This window comes from Mus caroli, unplaced genomic scaffold (assembly GCF_978045245.1).
Source record: "Mus caroli unplaced genomic scaffold, Mus_caroli_1 scaffold_7, whole genome shotgun sequence".
Taxonomy (NCBI): Eukaryota; Metazoa; Chordata; class Mammalia; order Rodentia; family Muridae; genus Mus; species Mus caroli.
Genome location: NW_028227262.1, coordinates 83,113,504 through 83,135,461, shown reverse-complemented (window position 1 = coordinate 83,135,461; position 21,958 = coordinate 83,113,504). Strand labels below are relative to the sequence as shown.

General features: G+C 38.4%; 1 protein-coding gene across 2 annotated transcripts in view; it reads left to right on the top strand.

The window, feature by feature from the left end:
• Tnip3 (TNFAIP3 interacting protein 3) overlaps positions 1 to 18,065 on the top strand; it is a 109,326-nt gene extending 91,261 nt beyond the window's left edge. For both annotated transcript variants that reach the window (XM_029478771.2, XM_021165820.3), the window contains exons 10-11: positions 149 to 209; positions 16,394 to 18,065. In XM_029478771.2, the coding sequence (XP_029334631.1) occupies positions 149 to 209; positions 16,394 to 16,425 (93 nt within the window). In that variant the 3' untranslated portion in view covers positions 16,426 to 18,065. The remainder of the gene's footprint in view (positions 1 to 148; positions 210 to 16,393) is intronic.
• Positions 18,066 to 21,958: the final 3,893 nt, after the last annotated feature.

Genomic DNA, 21,958 nt, shown 5'->3' with positions numbered 1-21,958 from the left:
GAAGATTGGCAAATGGTTTGTATCAAAACGACGTTTTGGGCATCAGTTACTTAACAAAACCCACCGAGTTTAATTATATTTTAGTGTGCCACCGTGCTGTTTTTGAAGTCTATATTTCTATAACAGTGCTTTATTTTTTTCCTCACAGCCAGCCTATCAGTGGAATGCTCTCAGCCAGCTTCCTCCACGTGTACAGCACAAGGCACATGGTAAGACCACAGCTTTAATAGGCAACCCTTCATGTGTATACAAAAGGGATCTCTAGGGAATGCCTATTCAACATCCCTTTGTACCAGGAAAGAAGTTACTGTGAAGTTGTGTTGCACACACAGCTCCAATTTGTGATCTGGAGTGAACTCCTTCAGACAATGTTGAGATGCCAAAACGTGTGTCCCAAATCTGTGTTCTGCTCCTATTTTAGGTTCAGAGTCAGAGACTTAGAGATGAACCTTTAAATACAGCCATTTACAGCACCCTGTAACAGCAACAGCACTGTGATTCTACCCTGAAGGACAGGTGTGAACCCACAATCTAGGAGGCTCCAAGGCAGACTCTTGCTTGTCCTGTTTTGAGACGTGGTCTCACATAGAACAATAGCCTCAGTTGCGTTCGGTAGCTAAGGAGGAGCTTGAGGTCCTGGTCCTGCTGCGATGTCCTAAGAGCCGGACCTACAGGGCTGCGCCACCAAGCCTAGCAAAGCAGATGTTTCAAATGTCATTGGCAGAACCCCAAAGCTCAGAACTGCTTTCCCTTGGGATGTGATGCCAGACTCCAAGGAACAGTTCTGTTCATCCAAAACTGTTTACAGCAACCACCTCCTATGGGGCTGGAAAAATAGTAAGTGCCATCTGCAAAATACCCCAAACTGAAAGCGCCTGTAAGTCTCATTCTCCTTTGGTTTACTATTCTTTCCCCCTTTCTCTGGAGTTAATCTTACCTTCTGTTTGTTTGTACAGTTCCTGGACCTGGCCATCCAGTGCTAGTATGAACGAAGTTATTCTTCTATTCTTTGCCATTTAAAGCCTTACATGATATATACTTACTCCACCTTGGTCATTTTCAGAGATGAACAAAGAATTTTTCTAGATGGGAATTTTTCTAGAAACCTCAGGATAAACTCTGTTGCTTCAACATATACTTGAGATGTTATCACATTTAATTCAAAGCTGAGATAATGAGTTTTGTTTTTAACATGCTCCACTCGTCCAATTCTGTCATCTGTAATCGCTAATAACCTGGAGTCTCTACTGCCACCTAGCTCTACCTTTGCAACTTCACACAATGTTCTCTTGTTCCAGCCACACATGGCCTGGCCTCAGCTCTCTAAAACCATAGAATGGAGTAGGACTCTGTGGCACTTGCAGCCTTGGCCTTCGTGCTTCTAATGTAGTACCATGGGGATGACACTGTCAAGTTCTGTTCCATTAGATGGAATCTAGGACACTTGGACCCGAGTTGCATCAGCTTCTGTGTGCTGACCTTGGGAAAGGTCTCCCCAAAGCTCCTGCTTTTGAGGGATGGGGAACACCCTCAGCTGCTTTCTCAGTTCAGGTTTTCTCCTTTCATGTAAATTTGCATTATTTTTATAAAGTGAGTAGGTTTTATCTAAAAGTTATCCTTTAAATTGTTCCAGTGTAGAGTGCCATTGTACGCTTCAGTGATGCTACTCTCAAGAACAATTATAGCTGCTTTGTTGTCTGCACTCTTTCTGTGAAACTGTAACTTTCTTGCCATTCCCTCCATCAACCAAACAAATTAGTCCAATAGGTTTAAGTTCAGCTTCACGGAAGTCTCGGGACAGGGGCAGAATGTAGTCAGATTCTTCACCAAAACACCACATGAATACCTCCTAGTCCTTCTCCAATAGAGCTCCCGTTCTGCTTTGAGGCCTCAGGAGCCAGGCCCCCATTGTCTTCATTTTTTTGCAGCACTTTTGCTTCTCAAGATCCCAGAAAATGGTTATTAAGCTATCCTTCCAAAGCACCAAACTCTTGAATGTTTCAGTGCTAACAGTTCAAAGGACTGAAGAACGTCATTGGTATGCTCATATAGAAAGCGCCCCACTTAGTTTCTCTTCAGTTGTGATAAAATGCTCTGACAAAGAAAATTTAGAAGGAAGGGCTTATTTGAAACCTCACGGTTTGAGGGCATGCTGTATAATTGTGGAGAAGCCACAGTGGTAGGAGTGTGGGACAGCTTCTCATTTTACATCCATCATCAATAAGCAGAGACAAACATGAAGCCATGTTGCCCCTTAGTTCCCTGTCTCTGTTTTTGTACAGTATCTTAGCCAGGGAATGGTGCTGCCCATGGTGGGCAATTCTTCCTATCTCAATTAATGTAACCAAAAGAATTTCCCCAGGCATACCTAGAGGCTATCTCCAAGGTGATTCACGATTTTGATAATTAACACAAAGCACCAAACATCAGCACTGAGAGTAGTAAAGGCTGTAGGTTACATTAGTATCATAAAGAAACATAAAAAATAGATACTCTGTAATAAAATGTCCAGTTATTTTTTCAGACACATACTAGACTTTCATTTTGCTTTGATTTCTACTACAGATAGACTACAAGTATAACTAGTAAAGTTTCGGTTCCCTGCCCACACCCCAATGAAGAAATGCATTAGAAAGGCATCTTGTTAACCCGGGCCATTGCATAAAGTTTGTAGCTTTGAAATCCATTGAATTGCTATAAGGTATAATTTCCCACTTTCTAGTGGTATGCAATGAAAATAAGATGTTATCTTCATGTGCTGCAGTTTTAGTCATTAGAAAATAAAATTTCAAATTCACTAACTAGTAATCCATATATCACTACCAAAGTATTTCTAATCCAATGTCACAGAAGATAATAATCACATAAAGTATGAGTTAGTTATGATGATATTCACAACTTAAATAAAATATATAAAGTGAAACTTGTCAGTTGCATAAAATTTACTGCCTACGAAAATAGAATGAGTTTCTGATATATTAACTTATAACCGTGTCTACAATGATAACAAAACAATCAAGAAATATAGTTATAATGTACCAACTCAAGGAGTTTTATAACATTGTTTATTTTAATCTTCTCAGCAATACTATAACATGTGTGAGGAAACTGAGCCTTAGAGAGTTGTAGTAACATTTTAAATTTCACAGTGTATTTTAACACTAAATTTAGATCCTTTTGTACAAAGGATTGAAAACCTGGGGATTTCAATTTCAATTTCCATAACTATATTAAAATGTTAAAAATGAGAACGTGGTCTCTAATTTGGATAATTAGCTGAGCGATATTTAATTTTCAATAATTTTGTCTTCCTTTGAGGTCACAGCATGCATTATAGCCTTTTCTAAAACTTTTCATTTTAATTCAAAAGTCATACACTCATTCTATAAGCAACATAATTGCTCCAAGGGAGAGGATAAAAACCACCATTTAATGCAAACAGAAGATATTGTGTATTCTTTATCTGATATTTAGAATATCACAAGTAAAAAGCACAGTACTATATTAATAAACATATTACCTAGCCCATGCATAAAAGGCCTGGCAGAACCTCTCAGGCAGCTGCTGTTGTAACCTGCCATTCTCTGCTCCCACCCAGCCCTGTCACTGACTGACTGGATACAGCCAGGGAATGACTGTTGTCGGTTAGCAATACTAAATAAATCCCTTACTCGGATTTTTTAAGTGACTACTTCATAGCTCAAGCCAGCCCGACTTCATCAAGTCTGAAATCATCCTTGTCACAATGAAATGTGTGCTATCATTAACTTTTCTAGTGAACCTCGCTGTGCTTTGGTTCATCTGACTGGGAAGTCCCTTTGGATCTGTAGTTTTAACTTGGTTGTTTTGGATTTTCATATAACAATTTAACTGTCATGATTACTAAGAAATCTTAGGTTTACATTCTAAATTATACATTGTCTTAGTTTTATGCCTGTTGCTGAGATAATGTACCCTGATACAAGCAACTTTAGAGAGAAAGCCTTTTTCTGGCTCACATTTTGGCTTACACTCTAGATCAATGGATTAATTAATAGAGATTTCTCCTATTCATGCTGTCCACAGTCCAGCCCATGAAGTGTTACTGTCCACATTTAAAGTGGTTCTTTCTACCTCAATTAACCTAAGTATAAAAATCCCTCACAGGCATGCGTACAGCTCAACCTAACATAGACAGTTCCTTGTTGAGAGAGTCCTTCCCACTTGATTCTAGATTGTGTTAAATGACAATTAAAAGTGACTACAACATACATCTTATAGTTTAATGTCAGTAGTCCTTGTTTTAGTACATGATAACTAGTGTTAATCAACAACATAGTGTCAGAGATTAATAGTGTCAGGGATTGGTGCCTGATCATGGGATGGCTCTCAAGTTGGGCCAATTATTGGTTGGTCATTCCCCTAGTCTTTGCTCCATCCTCAGTCCCTGCATTTCTTTGTAGACAGAATAAATTCTGAGTGGGAAGTTTTATGGATAGATTGGTGTCCCTATTGCCTCACTGGCAATCCTGCCTGGCTCCAGGAGAGAGCATCTTCAGGTTCCATATCTCCACTGCTGTGAGTCTCAATAAAGGACCATTGATTTCTGAGAGCCTCCCCCATCTCAAGTCTCTGGCAGATGACTGCATACCCTGCCACCCCCAGCAGCTGCAGATTTCCATTCATTCTCCTGGGCCCTCTGGCCCTCTTTCTTGTCTCTCCCTACACCTGATTCCAACTCCTTCAATTCTCCTATCCATTTCCCTCCCTCCATCAACCTCCTATGATTATTTTATTCCCCGTTCTAAGTGAGAGTCAAGCATCCTTGCATGGGCCTTTCCTCTTATTTAGCTATTTTAGGCCTGTGGAATGTAGGGTGGATATCGTGTACTTTAGCCATCCTTCTTAGCATCTAGTGATTACTATCATACACTCTTATGTTTTGAGATAAAAAAGTTTAGCTTTCATATGTAGAAGAGAACATCTGGTATTTGTCTTTCTGTGTCTGGCTCATTTCACTTAATATAGCAACCTTCAGTTCTATCCGTTCTGCTGTAGATGACAGGGTTTCATTATGTTATGACTAATAATATTCTATCATGCACATAACCCACATTTTCTTTATCCATTTGCACATTAATAGATAAATAGGTTGAATCCTATGTAGAGTTTTGATACTGAGGTACCTTTTTAGTATATTGATTTGTTTCCTAGGTATAGTTCTAAAAGTGTAAAGATTTGACTCTATGGCAGATATAGACAAAAAGATGATATTTCATATATCACTCATTGATACATGTGCCTTAAAGATCAGACAATATTGTTGATAATAGTTTCCTGGTTGCTGACAAGTTTATTTCTTTATTTCTAATTAATGGAAGTGATAAAATAATAATTTCTACCCATTATCTATCCAGTATCTTCCATTATAATTATTCCTGTTCTGAAAATTAAAGCTGAAATTACAGGGGTTTTTATACCTTGGATATTTATTTGGAAATTATTCCATGAGTCTTATTTCATATTTTACAAACAAGGCTACACTTAAAATTTTATTTTTAAAGTTAGCATAAACAGTAATGGGTTTCATTTTGGCATTTTAAGCATATGTTTCTTTATATTTTGTTCTTGTTTGTTCCTTCCCTCATTCTGACCTGTCTTCTTGATCTCCCTTTTATCTACATGGCACATGTACTCTGCTGTCCTCTCTTACCCTTCCCATTAAGATTCCTTCCTTCCTTTCTGATGATAATAGGCTTGTGGAAAATGCATTTATTATATTGAGTTTTATTCCCCCAGTCATTACTGTCTTTGGGGCTTTTATCATAAAGGGATGTTGAATTTGATTGAATGCATTTTGTGGGTTTATTTGAGAATATGGTATGATCTCAGTCTTGAAGTTTATTTACACTTATTGACTTATACAGGTGGAACCAGCCCTGCATCCCCCAAAGGAAGCCTAGTTGATCATGGTGTATGATCTTATTGATGTGTCATTGGATCCCAAAAAAATGTATTGAGAATTTGTGCATCTCTGTTCATGAATGAAACATGACTATAGCTTATGCATCTGTAATGTATTTATTCTGTTTGGGTGTTGGGGTAATATGGGCTTCCCTCCATGACTTTGGTGGTATCCCTTCTCTGTCTATTTGTAGAACACTGTGAGAAATACTAGTGCTAGTTTTTTATTGTATGTTTTGTAGAATTTCCTGTCAGTCCATCCAGTCCTGAGTTTCTCACAATAGGCTGACCTTTTATTACTGTTTTAACCCTGTCATCTGTTTGGAACTATTTAAATTTTTACAACATATCCTTGAAATCATTTTAGTAGATCATATGTGTCTGAGAAAGTATTCATTTTTTCTTGAGTTTTCTGTTTTTCTTAAATATATTTTTTATTATGATTCTCTGGATTTCACTGGCATCTGATGCAATATTCTCACTTTTATGTGTAATTTTATTGATTTGGGTCTTCTCTGTATTTCTTTTTTTTAATTTGTGTAGAGTTTTGTCTTGCTTTCCAACTTCTGCGGCTTGATTTATCATCTTTCATCCTTTGACTCTTAATCTGTGGGTGTCCTTACCAGTAACTGTGTTTCTTGGAGACAACAGATGATTGGATCTACTTTTATAATTCAGTCATCTGGACTGGGCTCTTGGTGAGGGGAGATCCTTTTCATTTAAGATTATCACTAAGAGATATTTGCCAATTTCTGAAATGGTGTTGGTTGTTTCTGCCTGGCTGGATACTGTTTGATATGTACCTTCTGGCCTGTCTGTATCAAAGGTTGCTCTGCTGCTTGGGGTGTGATGAATTTCCTGATAGTTCTCCTTTGTTTAACTACCCTTCTTATGACATTTATTCTATCCTATGCTGTCATTGTTGAAGGGACTTGTATGTGTGCTTTGAAGTCCTCTTAAGGATGTAATCACCCTAATGAAAAGATGCAACTGTGGGTGTCAGACAGACTTCAGGGATTCAGAATTTTCAGGTTCTACAGCAATGACCATAAATAGGTGGCTCCAGAGGTTTCGTGATCTCACTCCCAGGGCTATCAGACACCAGGGTTATTTTCATTATAAGATCTGCTCCTGGCAGACCTGGGCCTTGGCATCATCTACCAGCCAGAGTGTCAAAACTGCCTGCAGAACCTATCTATTGCCCTGTGGCAAATTAAATTCAGGTTTCAGGGACTTGTGATTTTTTATTTTCTCTGTGTGCTAAGGTCACTGGGGCAGCTGCAATAGACTGCTGCTGTAAATGGCACCAGACCCATGTCCTCCAAGCCTCATTTTGCATTACAAAATGAGATCCTTACACATTGCAGGAATCTCTGTCTCAGCAGAACCTGCAACTGAGGCCCATCCATGGCTTGCCCTGAGAACTGGACTGCCAGTCTCTTTTTACAAAGCTTTCCTGGCTGACCTTCTGGAAGAGACTTCTGCCTCTCTTCCTGCTCTGGGGAACCACATGTCTGGAGCTGTGGCTGACTTGCCCCCCTCCCGCCCCCCCCACTTCTCGTCTTTTTCTTTTAAAATATTCTATCTTTTTTTTTCTTTTAAAATACTCTATATCACTACCTTTGTGAACTTGCAACTCTCTGTTTTTGAAGCTAGTCAATGTTTTTTCTGATTCTTTCCCTTCACTGGGTCACACTGAGATAACTGTAGGGTGCCATCTAACCTGGAAATGCTTCATATGAGATGATGGTGAAATTTTAATTATAATTTTTTAAACAACCATCAACAGGTGCAAGAACAAATACAGAGTTGCACACTCTATGGAAATTTCTATAAATCACACTTGGAAACTCTTATAGATCATTCATTACCTTAATAAGCATCTCTGAGATAGGCCTGAGTAGATTTAGAATGCTCTTTCTAAGTCAGTTCCCAGCATCAGTATGAGCCCTAGCTTCTTGCCCACAGCCGCCCTCTTTTCCTCTCTCACTGCTCTATAGAGCTATTATTCGTGGGCTTCAAGACAGCACAGCTTGCACAATCTGATTCTACCTCCATCACTATCCCACATAAATGTCTCCTTCAGGACCCTAAGTTGTGCAGAGACTAGGTGTTTCCTGGAAGAGAGTTTAGGGACATTTGGGCAGGATCTTTGGAGTCAACACTTGTGTACTAGGAAATTGTATGGGAAGAAAAAGTACTCACACATTGGGGTGGGGGTCATAGCTGGAGTGGAGCAGAGTACCACCTGACATAGTCTTCCAGTCACCTAATTTCCAGCCTTGATCTCATCCACTATCTATGGTTAGTTTTGAATGCTTTCGAGGCACGTTGAAGTCAGGGAACATTTCCAAGGCATTGAAGAATCTCCTACCTCCTGACTGAACGATGAGCCTTTTCATGTGTGTAAATCCACAGATGTTCATGAGTGGTAGCTCCTGTTTACAAAGGTGATTTTACAGAGCACATTTCCATCTCCTTTCATGTGCTGTTGTAATGAGATGCAAAATTGCTTCCATATTTGAAGAATGACTATAGCATAACAGAATCAGTACATCTTGAAAACATGATGTTTGTTTGCTTTCTTCAAATGAAAGAGCTCTGGCTGGCTGCACTACATGCCTGGCACTTGAGTGCACTGCCAGCTTCTCAGTTAGTGCAGAATTGGCTTAGTAAGTTAGGTTATGAAATAAGGAACTCCTAGAATGTGCTACAAGTAAAGAGGACCAGAACCTAAACATCACAATTGACCATTTGATGAATACTGAACACTGCCTGGATTTAGTTTGTAGAAATAGAAATATATAAATCCAAAACTAGGTGGTTTCAGAGAACAGAAACATTCTTCATAGTGGTTTAAAATCAGAGTGTTGGCAAGGTCCAAAATTCCGTAAGATCTCTGTAAGGGAGGTTCTTTCCTTTCCTCTTTCAATTTGGCGCAGTTCCAGGTATTCTGAATATTAATACCCTTTCTCATCATTGTCACAAAATATCTAACAAAAAGCAACATGAAAGGGTTTATTTTGGCTTAGTGTTTGATCCACAATGGCAGGAGACATGTGGTCTCCTGAAAGAGGTGAATGCTGGGGTTCCACACACTCTCGGTTTTATTCAGTCCAGAACCCTAACTCATGGGAGGGCCCTGCCCACCTTCAGATACATCTTCCTAGCTCAATTATACCTTTCTGAATACACCATCACAGACATGCCCAAGGGATTGCCTCTTAGGTGAAGAAATATAATCAAGTAAACGCCAGAACAGCCATCGCGGCCAAAGCTTCTGTTTCCACCTTCACTTCACCTGACCATCTTCCTCTGTGTTCACAGTCAAATTCCCTCTTATGTTAAAGATATTGGTTCTATGGACTAAGAGGTCACCCGGAGGAGTTCTGCCTTTTCTACACCCAGCCACATAATCAAGGAGTCCTCTGTATTTCCAGAACTTGTTACACATATTTTCAAGCTTTGGGAATTAAACGTATCTTATCAAGGGTACAATTAAACCCATAACCCTGACTGCATGGTAAACACTATTTTAGGTGCTTTGTATATACATACACTACATTATCGAAGCTTCATAGTAAGCCTGTTAAGTAGGCGCTATTATTGGCCATGTTTTATAAATATGAAAATTGAAGCATAGCTGGTTACTGGCTAGCACAGCAAATCACAAATTAAGACCGCCAAGAACATAAACAGTCCTGAGCTACATCATAGGTAAAATAAAATAGAATTAAACATGAATGCTTTTTGCTCAAATAACTTATAATGATCTTATTCTGAAAGCCAGAATATGTAATTTTAAGTTTCTATGTTTTTCATAACTGCAATTATATTTCATCATTACAGATAATGCTTATAAAAGTAAAAGACTAGCTTATTTGGATATTTTCTGTTCCTGTCAGTATGCAAAAACAAAGGTGCTACTGTAAATAACAAGGCTTATTTTGAGTTATAGGAAACAGGATATTTACAATTATATTTAGTATAATATCCAAAACAAATTATTATAAATTTTCCTTATTGGATACAGTTTTCATTATTCTACTAGTAATTAATAAGCAAAATTGCTTATTTAATGCAGCAATTTTGCTAAAGAAATAATAAAGTATACATATATATAAGGATATATAAGGATATGCATATACTTACATGTACATACATTTATATACATAAAGTGATAAATAGTATTAAAACATTGATTTGTGCTGGGCAGTGGTGGCACACGCCTTTAATCCCAGAACTTGGGAGGCAGAGGCAGACAGATTTCTGAGTTCAAGGCCAGCCTGGTCTACAGAGTGAGTTCCAGGACAGCCAGGGCTACTCAGAGAAACCCTGTCTCAAAAAACCAACAAACCAAAAAAAACAAACAACAAAAAACCCCATTGATTTATAAGTGAATGTTAAATACTTTCATTAACAAATACATATATATCCAGTAGATAATTTGTGTGTGTGTGTATATATATATATATATATACATATATGAATCATTCATATATATATATGAATGATTGAACAATGATAACTAGGTGAATAGATAATGGAGAAGTGATTGATGGTAGATGGATAGATGGATAAATAGGTGATAGAATGTGTTGATATATACTATATGATAGATGATAGATATGTGGATAAATTATGGAAGATATATAGATGGTAGATAGATGTCAGATGGATTGACAGATGGTGGATTGATGGATAGTAGAGGGGTAGATAGATAATACATACAGATAGATGAAAGATAGATCTTAGATAGAAAGATAAATAATTTATATGGAGGCGATATATAGATGATAATATATATATATATAGATGATAGATATTAAAAAGATATATAGATAAAGAGGGGTAGGTGACAGATATGTTGACAGATAAGTATACAGACAGACAGAAAAACAGATAGATTAAGCTAGATCGCTAGATGATAGGTAGTAGATGACAGATATGATGATAGGTACTTGGTAGATGACTGATAATAGATACTAGATAAGAAATAGATTATATGGACTGACAACATAGACAGAGATATGATGATTATGATGATAATAGTTGATAAGTGATAGTTGATAATAGATTGATAAATGATAGATAATATATAGATAGTAAATAGATGATAGATTATATAAACATACATATATGCATACATTAATATACAGACAGCATACAGATAGATGAGAGATGGATGAATAAGTATGGTATATAATCAGTTACTTAAATAGTAAATTTTTTATATTTGTTTAAATAGCAACTAAATACTTTTAAGATGGAAAACAAACTGTATATTATTGCATCTCAAATGCAAAGGAGGTTAGTTGCATAGCTATTAGAAACCTTCCCCTCAAATTTCCATTCTGCTATAGATTATTTAATGGCCACAGCTCTTTCAAAAGCAAGACAACAAAGACATTAGCTCTACCTATCTCATAAAAGCACTGGCCAAATGACAAGTGGGCTATTTAAAGCCACCTATAGACAGGAACTATTGGTGCTTACTCCTAACTCCTCTTGGTTACATCAGTAAATTATACTTCAGGGTTAAATATATTTATCTCAATAGTTTTCTCAATGTAGAGAAAGCTTCTAGTTCTTGTTTCTCCATTATTATGATTTAGTTTAATGAGTAGTGGGTCATATCACATGGTCACATGCATCTTGTTTCTTGTTAAAGCATGTATAACATTCCGGCATCTTGTTTCTGAGGGAGTGTGCAATGGCTCTCTTCATTGTCACAGCACTTCTTTAGATGGACTTTCTATAACGGTTATACTTTTTGAAATGTATTTTTTTAATCTTTTTTAAATTAGAATATAGTTAAATTGTTTTCATCCTCTTTGCCTCCCTTAAACTCTTCCCATGTATTCCCTCACTCTCTTTCAAGTTCATGGCCTATATTTTTAGTATATGTGTGTGTTTATACATATAATAGCAATTTATAAATATTTAAGTATATTTATAATATACTAGAAATATATATGTATTCCTAAATATATTTAAACTATAAATATATCTTAATATATGTGAATATATGTGAATATATATTCCTAAATATGTAATTATAAGCTGCTCAGTCTATTTAATATTACTTGTTCATATGAGATTTCAGGACTGACCACTTGGTATTGGATAACAAACTGGGGTTATTTAAAAAGCTATTTCTCCCACTCTCAATATACTTTTCTTGCCTATAGTTCTATGTCTAGAGTTGCTGGGTGGTGAGCTTTTCCCTTCCATTGTAGCACGCTCACTGCTGTCATCTTTGTTCAGCACATTTTTAAGCAAGCATTTGATGAGACTTTGTGTGTCTAATTTATGACATTTCTAGGGGACACAGTTCACAGCAAATGCCCTGTTCCTCTGGCTCTTCCAGTCCTTTTAGCCTTTCTTCTAATAGGATCACTAAACCTTAGATATAGATGTTGGGGTGGGTATTACATTATCCCTTGTTCTCTTCATTTTGATTTGTTGTGGTTTTCTGGAATAGCCGTCTTCTGTTGCAAAGAGATGCTTCATTAAATAGAGAAAATTAACATTTTCTTACTGGTTTTCATTTGTATTAACCAAGGTGTTAGTTTTCCAGGTCTTAGGTATTCCAAATTCAGGATATTAAATATAAATATTTAATATAATTTTCTGGTATTATCATGAGACATTTTCTCTTTTTCATTTTTTGTTAGATATGTTCTTTATTTACATTTTAAATTTTATCTTCTTTCCTCATCTCCCCTCCAAAAACCCTCCTATCCTATCCTCCCTCCCCCTGCCCACTAACTTACCCACTCCCACTTCCCTGTCCTGACATTCCCCTACACTGGAGCATGGAGCTTTCACAAGGGCAAAGGCCTCTCCTTTCATTGATGTCCCACAAGACCACTCTTTGCTACATATGCGGCTGAAGCCTTGCTTCTCTCCTTGTGTACTCTTTGGTTGGTGGTTTGGTCCCTGGGAGCTCTGGGGGGTACTGGTCGGTTCATATTGTTGTTCCTCCTATGGGACTGCAAACCCTTTCAGCTCCTTGGGTCCTTTCTCTAGCTCCTCCATTGGGGACCCTGTGCTCAGTCCAAGGGGTGACTATGAGCCTCCACTTCTGTATTTGTCAGGCACTGGCATAGCCTCTCAGGAAACAGCAATATCAGGCTCCTGTCAGCAAGCATCCATTGGCATCCACAATAGTGTCTGCATTTGGTAACTCCATTTAGATCCCCAGGTGGGACAGTCACTGTATGGACTTTCCTTCGGTTTCTGCTCCACACTTTCTCTGTGTCTCTTCCCATGGGTATTTTGTTCCCCCTTCTAAGAAGGACCAAAGTATCCACACTGTGGACTTCCTTGTTCTTGAGCTTCAAGTGGTCTGTGAATTGTATCTTGGGTATTCCGAATTTCTGGGCTAATATCCACTTATCAGTGAATGCATACCATATGTGTTCTTTTGTGATTGGGTTACCTCACTCAGGATAATATTTTCTGGTTTCATCAATTTGCCTAAGAACTTCATGAATTCATCGTTTTTAATAACTGAGTAGTACTCCATTGTGTAAATGTACCACATTTTCTGTATCCATTCCTCTGTTGAGGAACATCTGGGTTCTTTCCAGCTTCTGGCTATTATAAATAAGGCTGCTATGAACATAGTGGAGCATGTATCCTTATTACATGTTGGGGCATCTTCTGGTTATATGCCCAGGGGTGATATAGCTGGGTCCTCAGGTGTACTAGGTCCAATTTTTTTTGAGGAACCACCAAACTGATTTCCAGAGTGGTTGTACTAGCTTGCAATCCCACCAGCAATGGGGGAGTGTTCCGCTTTCTCCACATCCTCACCAGTATCTGCTGTCACCTGACTTTTTTTTTTAATTAGATATTTTCTTTATATACATTTCAAATGCTATCCTAAAAGTTCCCTATACCTTTCCCAACCTTGCTCCCCTACCCACCCACTCCCACTTATTGGCCCTGGCTTTCCCCTGTACTGGGACATATAAAGTTTACAATACCAAGGGGCCTCTCTTCCCAGTGATGGCCGACTAGGCCATCTTCTGCTACATATGCAGCTAGAGACATGAGCTCTGGGGGTACTGGTTAGTTCATATTGTTGTTCCACCTATAGGGTTGCAGACCCCTTCAGCTCCTTTGGGGTTCTCCATTGGGGGGAACTCCTTTCTAGCTTTCTCTAGCTCCTCCATTGGGGGCCCTTTGTTCCATCCTATAGATGACTGTGAGCCTCCACTTCTGTATTTGCCAGGCACTGGCATAGCCTCATATGAGACAGCTATACCAGGGTCCCTTCAGCAAAATCTTGCTGGCATATGCAATAGTGTCTGGGTTTGGTGGCTGATTATGGGATGGACCACTCTGGAAGTCAATCTGGAGGTTCCTCAGAAAATTGGACATAATACTACCCAAGATGTCCCTCAACAGAAGAATGGATACAGAAAATGTGGTACATTTACACAATGGAGTACTACTCAGCTATTAAAAAACATTGAATTTATGAAATTCTTGGACAAATGGATGTGTCTGGAGGATATCATCCTTAGTGAGGTAACCCAATCACAAAAGAAGTCATTAGATATGCACTCACTGATAAGTGGATATTAGTCCAGAAACATAGAACACCCAAGATACAATTTGCAAAACACAAGAAAATCAAGAAGAGGGAAGACCAATGGGTGGATACTTCATTCCTCCTTAGAATAGAGAACAAAATACCCATGAAAGGAGTTACAGAGACAAAGTTTGGAGCTAAGACGAAAGCATGGACTGTCCTGAGGTTTTGGTCATAGCCATTCTGACTGGTATAAGGTTGAATCTCAGGGTTGTTTTGATTTCCATTTCACTGAAGACTAAGGGTGTTGAACATTTCTTTAGGTGCTTCTCAGCCTTTCTATATTCCTCAGTTGAGAATTCTTTCTTTAGCTCTGTACCCCATTTTAAATAGGGTTATTTGGTTCTCTGGAGTCTAACTTCTTGAGTTCTTTGTATATATTGGATATTAGCCCTCTATAGGATGTAGGGTTGGTGAAGATCTTTTGCCAATCTGTAGGTTGCAGTTTTGTCCTATTGACAGTGTCCTTTGCCTTACAGAAGCGTTGCATTTTTATGAGGACCCATTTGTCAATTCTTGATCTTAGAGCATAATCTATTGGTGTTCTGTTCAGGAAAATTTCCCTTGTGCCCATGTGCTTGAGGCTCTTCCCCACTTTCTCTTCTATTAGATTTAGTGTATCTGGTTTTATGTGGAGGTCCTTGATCCACTTGGACTTGAGCTTTGTTCAAGGAGATAAGAATGGATCAATTTGCATTCTTCTACATGCTGTCAGTTGAACCAGCACCATTTGTTGAAAATTCTGTCTCTTTTCCACTGGATGGTTTTAGCTCCTTTGTCAAAGATCAAGTGACCATAGGTGTGTGGGTTCATTTCTGGGTCTTCAATTCTCTTCCATTGATCTACCTGCCTGTCACTATACCAATACCATGCAGGTTTTATCACGGATTGCTCTGCAGTACAGCTTGAGGTCAGGGATGGTGATTTTGCCCAAAGTTCTTTTATTGTTGAGAATAGTTTTTGCTATCCAGGTTTTTTTTTTTCAAATGAGTTTGCAAATTGCTCTTTCTCATTAATTCTTTAATGAAGAATTGATTTGGAATTTTGCTGAAGATTACACTGAATCTGTAGATTGCTTTTGGGACATTTTCTTTAAATGACATATTTTATACCTGATTTCTGTTGCTATGTGTAAGCCTCTGGCTATGTCTTCTTTGTCATGCTTGCTTATGGTGTTCTATCCAAAGCCTATAAAAACATGTCAAAACTTTCATCTAAGGCTTCAAACTGCACTAACAAATCTTAAGAATTCATGTTATTTTTCTTTTGCTTTACAATACAGCTAGTACCATTTTATCCTTTTGGTTTTTTTATTTTGTTTTGTTTTTTTCCAGACAGGATATTGCTATGTAGTGCCAGCTAGTCTAAAACTGGTCCTGCTCCTACCTTAGCATCTCCAGTGCTAGATTATAGACACGTCTATAGCATTTAACCATTAACCTTTGTGTTTACTTGGCAAGTGCTCTTTCTTTGAGAGGTGGGGTGAGCCTGACTGATAAAGTAAAAATGACTTCGTTTTACAAGCAAACACCCAAGCCATCGGAATGCCTGTAAGAATGAGATCCAAGAAGAATATTTCTCATTCTGTAAGAATGAGATCCAAGAAGAATATCCAAGTAGAATATTTTTCCCCATTCATATCTAAAATTCTACCACAAGCGATTACTCCCAGTGGTAAGCATATGGTGGCACTTGAAACAATGACAATTTTTCACCTTTGAAAGCATGTGAGGAATTCATGATTAAAACTCCATTTTGCCAACTCAGAAATGTACAGTATTTATCCATGAGCCAGAAGAGAAAGGAAATTTTTAAAAGTTTAATCTGAATCATTTTCTTTCATAGGTTTCTCCTCAGAAAGGAAAACCGACCTGTAGCATTATGTTAGCAGAGAAGAGCAGAGGGCCGTGAGCTCTCAGCTGTGACCGCTTTGCTGCTTCAGGACAGCTGTGAACGTTCTCCTTCGAGATCTGCTCCCAGTTACCTTCTCTGTGGCCCTCCTAGGGGAAACCTCATAGTGGTTCCAGTCAGGACCACTGGGACCCAGTAGAACTCTACAGACAAGTCGAGCTTCTCTTCTCAAATGACACAGGACATGATGACATGCTCCTCCTCACAGCTCTCCTCAACTAACTACTGATGGCTTTGCAAAGATGCCTCCAGGATTGAGATGACTCCAGCTCTGGTGCTGGAGAATGTACAGTTCTTAAGCCAGGCACAGTGGTGCATCTTATAATTCCATGAGAAATTGCTGCAGGAAGATTGTAACGATTTCAAGGCCAGCCTGGGTTGCAACACAAACACCACATAAGCCAATTATGCATCTCAAAAAATTAGTAATACACCGTGTAGTCCCTGGAAGAAAACTTTTTTCTATAATGGCTAAGTTAATTCTTCAGTGGTTTGACAGTTGGACTAGGTGATAAGTTCATTATTATTGAACTGAAACTACATGAATTTTAATAGACAATCAAAAGACCTACAGACTCCCCTGACTAAAAAGAGTGAGTCAAACTAAATAAAATGACAAACATGAAATTGCCCTTCCAGTGGATCATTTTTATGCTCGTCAGAAGTTATGAGCCTCTTTCATCTTTTGGTAACATGCATTATGAAAAGGAACTGTCCTGACAGGATGGTGACGGCCACCTTCTGTCTATATGTAGTCAGCCAGAATTGCCAAAAACAGCCTTTGAGGTTCTGTCTTTTTGCCAGCCTGTGAATTTGAGCAATGGTTGAAGAAATTTGACTATGACCTTTTGAACTTATTAACCTAAAAATAACACATATATACATTTTATTGCAGTTGAATTGCAAAGTGACCTAACAGATTTCTTAAAAAGCCAGCAGTTTTAAAAGCATTAAGTTCATCTTCTGTAAGATTTTGCTCATGTCAGCTTGAGTTTCTGTTTGTAAGGATGAATGTTCCTGACAAGAGTGTGAGAACTGCACATATCTAACACTTCTAGATGAACCTAAATAGAACCAATAACATCCAGCAAACATGTGCAAAGAAAACTACCGGATCTATCTATCTTCGCTTCCATAATTATGCAGCTTGTCTAACTCAAACTATTTTTGTTTTAATTTGTGGGTACACACTGCATAATGAGAAGGTAAAAAAGTCCCAGGAAACTGAGCATTTCCCCTTCGGTCTTTATCTATGGTGTAACTTAACCCTTAAGAGAAGCAGAATGGACAAGCCTCTTCCGGTCAGAAAAGCACCGGGGTAGCTAGGGCACAGGGTCGGCTGACACTCACCAGCTACCCACAACACCCACCACAGGATCTTAAGACTTCTGGTGAGTAGAACACAGCTTCTGCTCCAATCCAATTGCGCGTGGGACCTGAGACTGCATTAGTTAGGGAAGCAGAAACCAGCCTCAGTAGGGCCACAGGCCTCATCCAGCCGGAACAGCACCGGGTTGCTAGAGCGCAGGGTCGGCTGACACCCGCCAGCTACCCACAACCCCCGCCACAGGATTTTGAGACTGCTGGTGAGTGGAACACAGCTTCTGCTCCAATCTTTAAACAGTGACAACGACAACAACTAACCCCAGAGATTACCAGATGGCGAAAGGTAAACGTAATAATCTTACTAACAGAAACCAAGACCACTCACCATCATCAGAACCCAGCACTCCCACTTCGCCCAGTCCAGGGCACCCCAACACACCGGAAGAGCTAGACACGGATCTAAAAGCATATCTCCTGATGATGGTAGAGGACTTCAAGAAGGACTTTAATAACACACTTAAAGAAATACAGGAGAACACTGCTAAACAGGTAGAAGACATTAAAGAGGAAGCACAAACATCCCTTAAAGAATTACAGGAGAACACTGCTAAAGAGTTACAAATCCTTAAAGAAAAACAGGATAACTTAATCAAACAGGTAGAAGTCCTTAATGAAAAACAGGAAAACACATCCAAACAGATGATGGAAATGAACAAAACCATACTAGACCTAAAAAGGGAAGTAGACACAATAAAGAAAACCCAAAAGGAGGCAACACTGGAGATAGAAACCCTAGGAAAGAAATCTGGAACCATAGATACCAGCATCAGCAACAGAATACAAGAGATGGAAGAGAGAATCTCAGGTGCAGAAGATTCCATAGAGAACATTGGCACAACAATCAAGGAAAATGTAAAATGCAAAAAGATCCTAACTCAAAACATCCAAGAAATACAGGACACAATGAGAAGACCAAACCTACGGATAATAGGAGTGGATGAGAATGAAGATTTTCAACTCAAAGGACCAGCAAACATCTTCAACAAAATTATAGAAGAAAACTTCCCAAAACTAAAGAAAGAGATGCCCATGAACATACAAGAAGCCTACAGAACTCCAAATAGACTGGACCAGAAAAGAAATACCTCCCGACACATAATAATCAGAACAACAAATGCTTTAAATAAAGATAGAATACTAAAAGCAGTAAGAGAAAAAGGCCAAGTAACATATAAAGGCAAGCCTATCAGAATTACACCAGATTTTTCACCAGAGACTATGAAAGCCAGAAGATCCTGGACGGATGTTATACAGACACTAAAAGAACACAAATTCCAGCCCAGGCTACTATACCCAGCCAAACTCTCAATTAACATAGATGGAGAAACCAAAGTATTCCACGACAAAACCAAATTCACACATTATCTCTCCATGAATCCAGCCCTTCAAAGGATAATAACAGAAAAAAAACAATACAAGGACAGGAACCACGCCCTAGAAACTACAAGAAGGTAATCCCTCAACAAACCTAAAAGAAGACAGCCACAAGAACAGAATGCCAACATTAACAACAAATATAACAGGAAACAACAATTACTTTTCCTTAATATCTCTTAATATCAATGGACTCAACTCCCCGATAAAAAGACATAGACTAACAAACTGGCTACACAAACAAGACCCAACATTTTCCTGCTTACAGGAACCTCATCTCAGAGTAAAAGATAGACACTACCTCAGAATGAAAGGCTGGAAAACAATTTTCCAAGCAAATGGTATGAAGAAACAAGCTGGAGTAGCCATTCTAATATCTGATAAGATTGACTTCCAACCCAAAGTCATTAAGAAAGACAGGGAGGGACACTTCATACTCATCAAAGGTAAAATCCTCCAAGAGGAACTATCAATCCTGAATATCTATGCTCCAAATACAAAGGCAGCCACATTCATTAAAGAAACTTTAGTAAATCTCAAAGCACACATTGCACCTCATACAATAATAGTGGGAGACTTCAACACACCACTTTCACCAATGGACAGATCATGGAAACAGAAACTAAACAGGGACACAGTGAAACTAACAGAAGTTATGAATCAAATGGATCTGGCAGATATCTACAGAACATTCTATCCTAAAACAAAAGGATATACCTTCTTCTCAGCACCTCATGGTACTTTCTCCAAAATTGACCACATAATTGGTCACAAAACAGGCCTCAACAGATACAAAAATATTGAAATTGTCCCATGCATCCTATCAGATCACCATGGACTAAGACTGATCTTCAATAACAAAATAAATAATAGAAAGCCAACCTTCACGTGGAAACTGAACAACACTCTTCTCAATGATACCTTGGTCAAGGAAGGAATAAAGAAAGAAATTAAGAACTTTTTAGAGTTCAATGAAAATGAAGCCACAACATACCCAAACTTATGGGACGCAATGAAAGCATTTCTAAGAGGAAAACTCATAGCTCTGAGTGCCTCCAAAAGGAAACTAGAGGGAGCACACATTAGCAGCTTGACAACATACCTAAAAGCACTAGAACAAAAGGAAGCAAATTCACCCAAGAGGAGTAGACGGCAGGAAATAATCAAACTCAGGGGCGAAATCAACCAAGTGGAAACAAGAAGAACTATTCAAAGAATCAACCAATCAAGGAGCTGGTTCTTTGAGAAAGTCAACAAGATAGATAAACCCTTAGCCAGACTCACTAGAGGGCACAGGTAAAGCATCCTAATTAACAAAATCAGAAATGAAAAAGGAGACATAACAACAGATCCTGAAGACATCCAAAACACCATCAGATCCTTCTACCAAAGGCTATACTCAACAAAACTGGAGAACCTGGATGAAATGGAGAAGTTCCTAGACAGATACCAGGTACCAAAGTTGAATCAAGATCAGGTTAATGATCTAAACAGCCCTATATCCCCCAAAGAAATAGAAGCAGTCATTAATAGTCTCCCAACTAAAAAAAGCCCAGGACCAGATGGGTTTAGTGCAGAGTTCTATCAGACCTTCAAAGAAGATCTAATCCCAGTTATTCACAAACTATTCCACAAAATAGAAACAGAAGGTACTCTACCCAACTCATTCTATGAAGCCACAATTACTCTGATACCTAAACCACAAAAAGACCCAACAAAGATAGAAAACTTCAGACCAATATCCCTTATGAATATTGATGCAAAAATCCTCAATAAAGTTCTTGCTAACCGAATCCAAGAACACATCAAAATAATCATCCATCCTGACCAAGTAGGTTTCATCCCAGGGATGCAGGGATGGTTCAATATACGGAAATCCATCAACGTAATCCAGTATATGAACAAACTCAAAGACAAAAACCACATGGTCATCTCGTTAGATGCGGAAAAAGCATTTGACAAGATCCAAAACCCATTCATGATAAAAGTCTTGGAAAGAACAGGAATTCAAGGCCCATACCTAAACATGATAAAAGCAATCTACAGCAAACCAGTAGCCAACATCAAAGTAAATGGTGAGAAGCTTGAAGCAATCCCTCTAAAATCAGGGACTAGACAAGGCTGTCCACTTTCTCCATACCTATTCAACATTGTACTTGAAGTCCTAGCCAGAGCAATTCGACAACAAAAGGAGATCAAAGGGATACAAATTGGAAAAGATGAAGTCAAAATATCACTTTTTGCAGATGATATGATAGTATATATAAGTGACCCTAAAAATTCCACCAGAGAACTCCTAAGCCTGATAAACAGCTTCGGTGAAGTAGCTGGATATAAAATTAACTCAAACAAATCAATGGCCTTTCTCTACACAAAGAATAAACAGGCTGAGAAAGAAATTAGGGAAACAACACCCTTCTCAATAGTCACAAATAATATAAAATATCTTGGCGTGACTCTAACTAAGGAAGTGAAAGATCTGTATAATAAAAACTTCAAGTCTCTGAAGAAAGAAATTCTAGAAGATCTCAGAAGATGGAAATATCTCCCATGCTCATGGACCGGCAGGATCAACATTGTAAAAATGGCTATCTTGCCAAAAGCAATCTACAGATTCAATGCAATCCCCATCAAAATTCCAAATCAATTCTTCAATGAATTAGAAAGTGCAATCTGCAAATTCATCTGGAATAACAAAAAACCTAGGATAGCAAAAACTCTTCTCAAGGATAAAAGAAC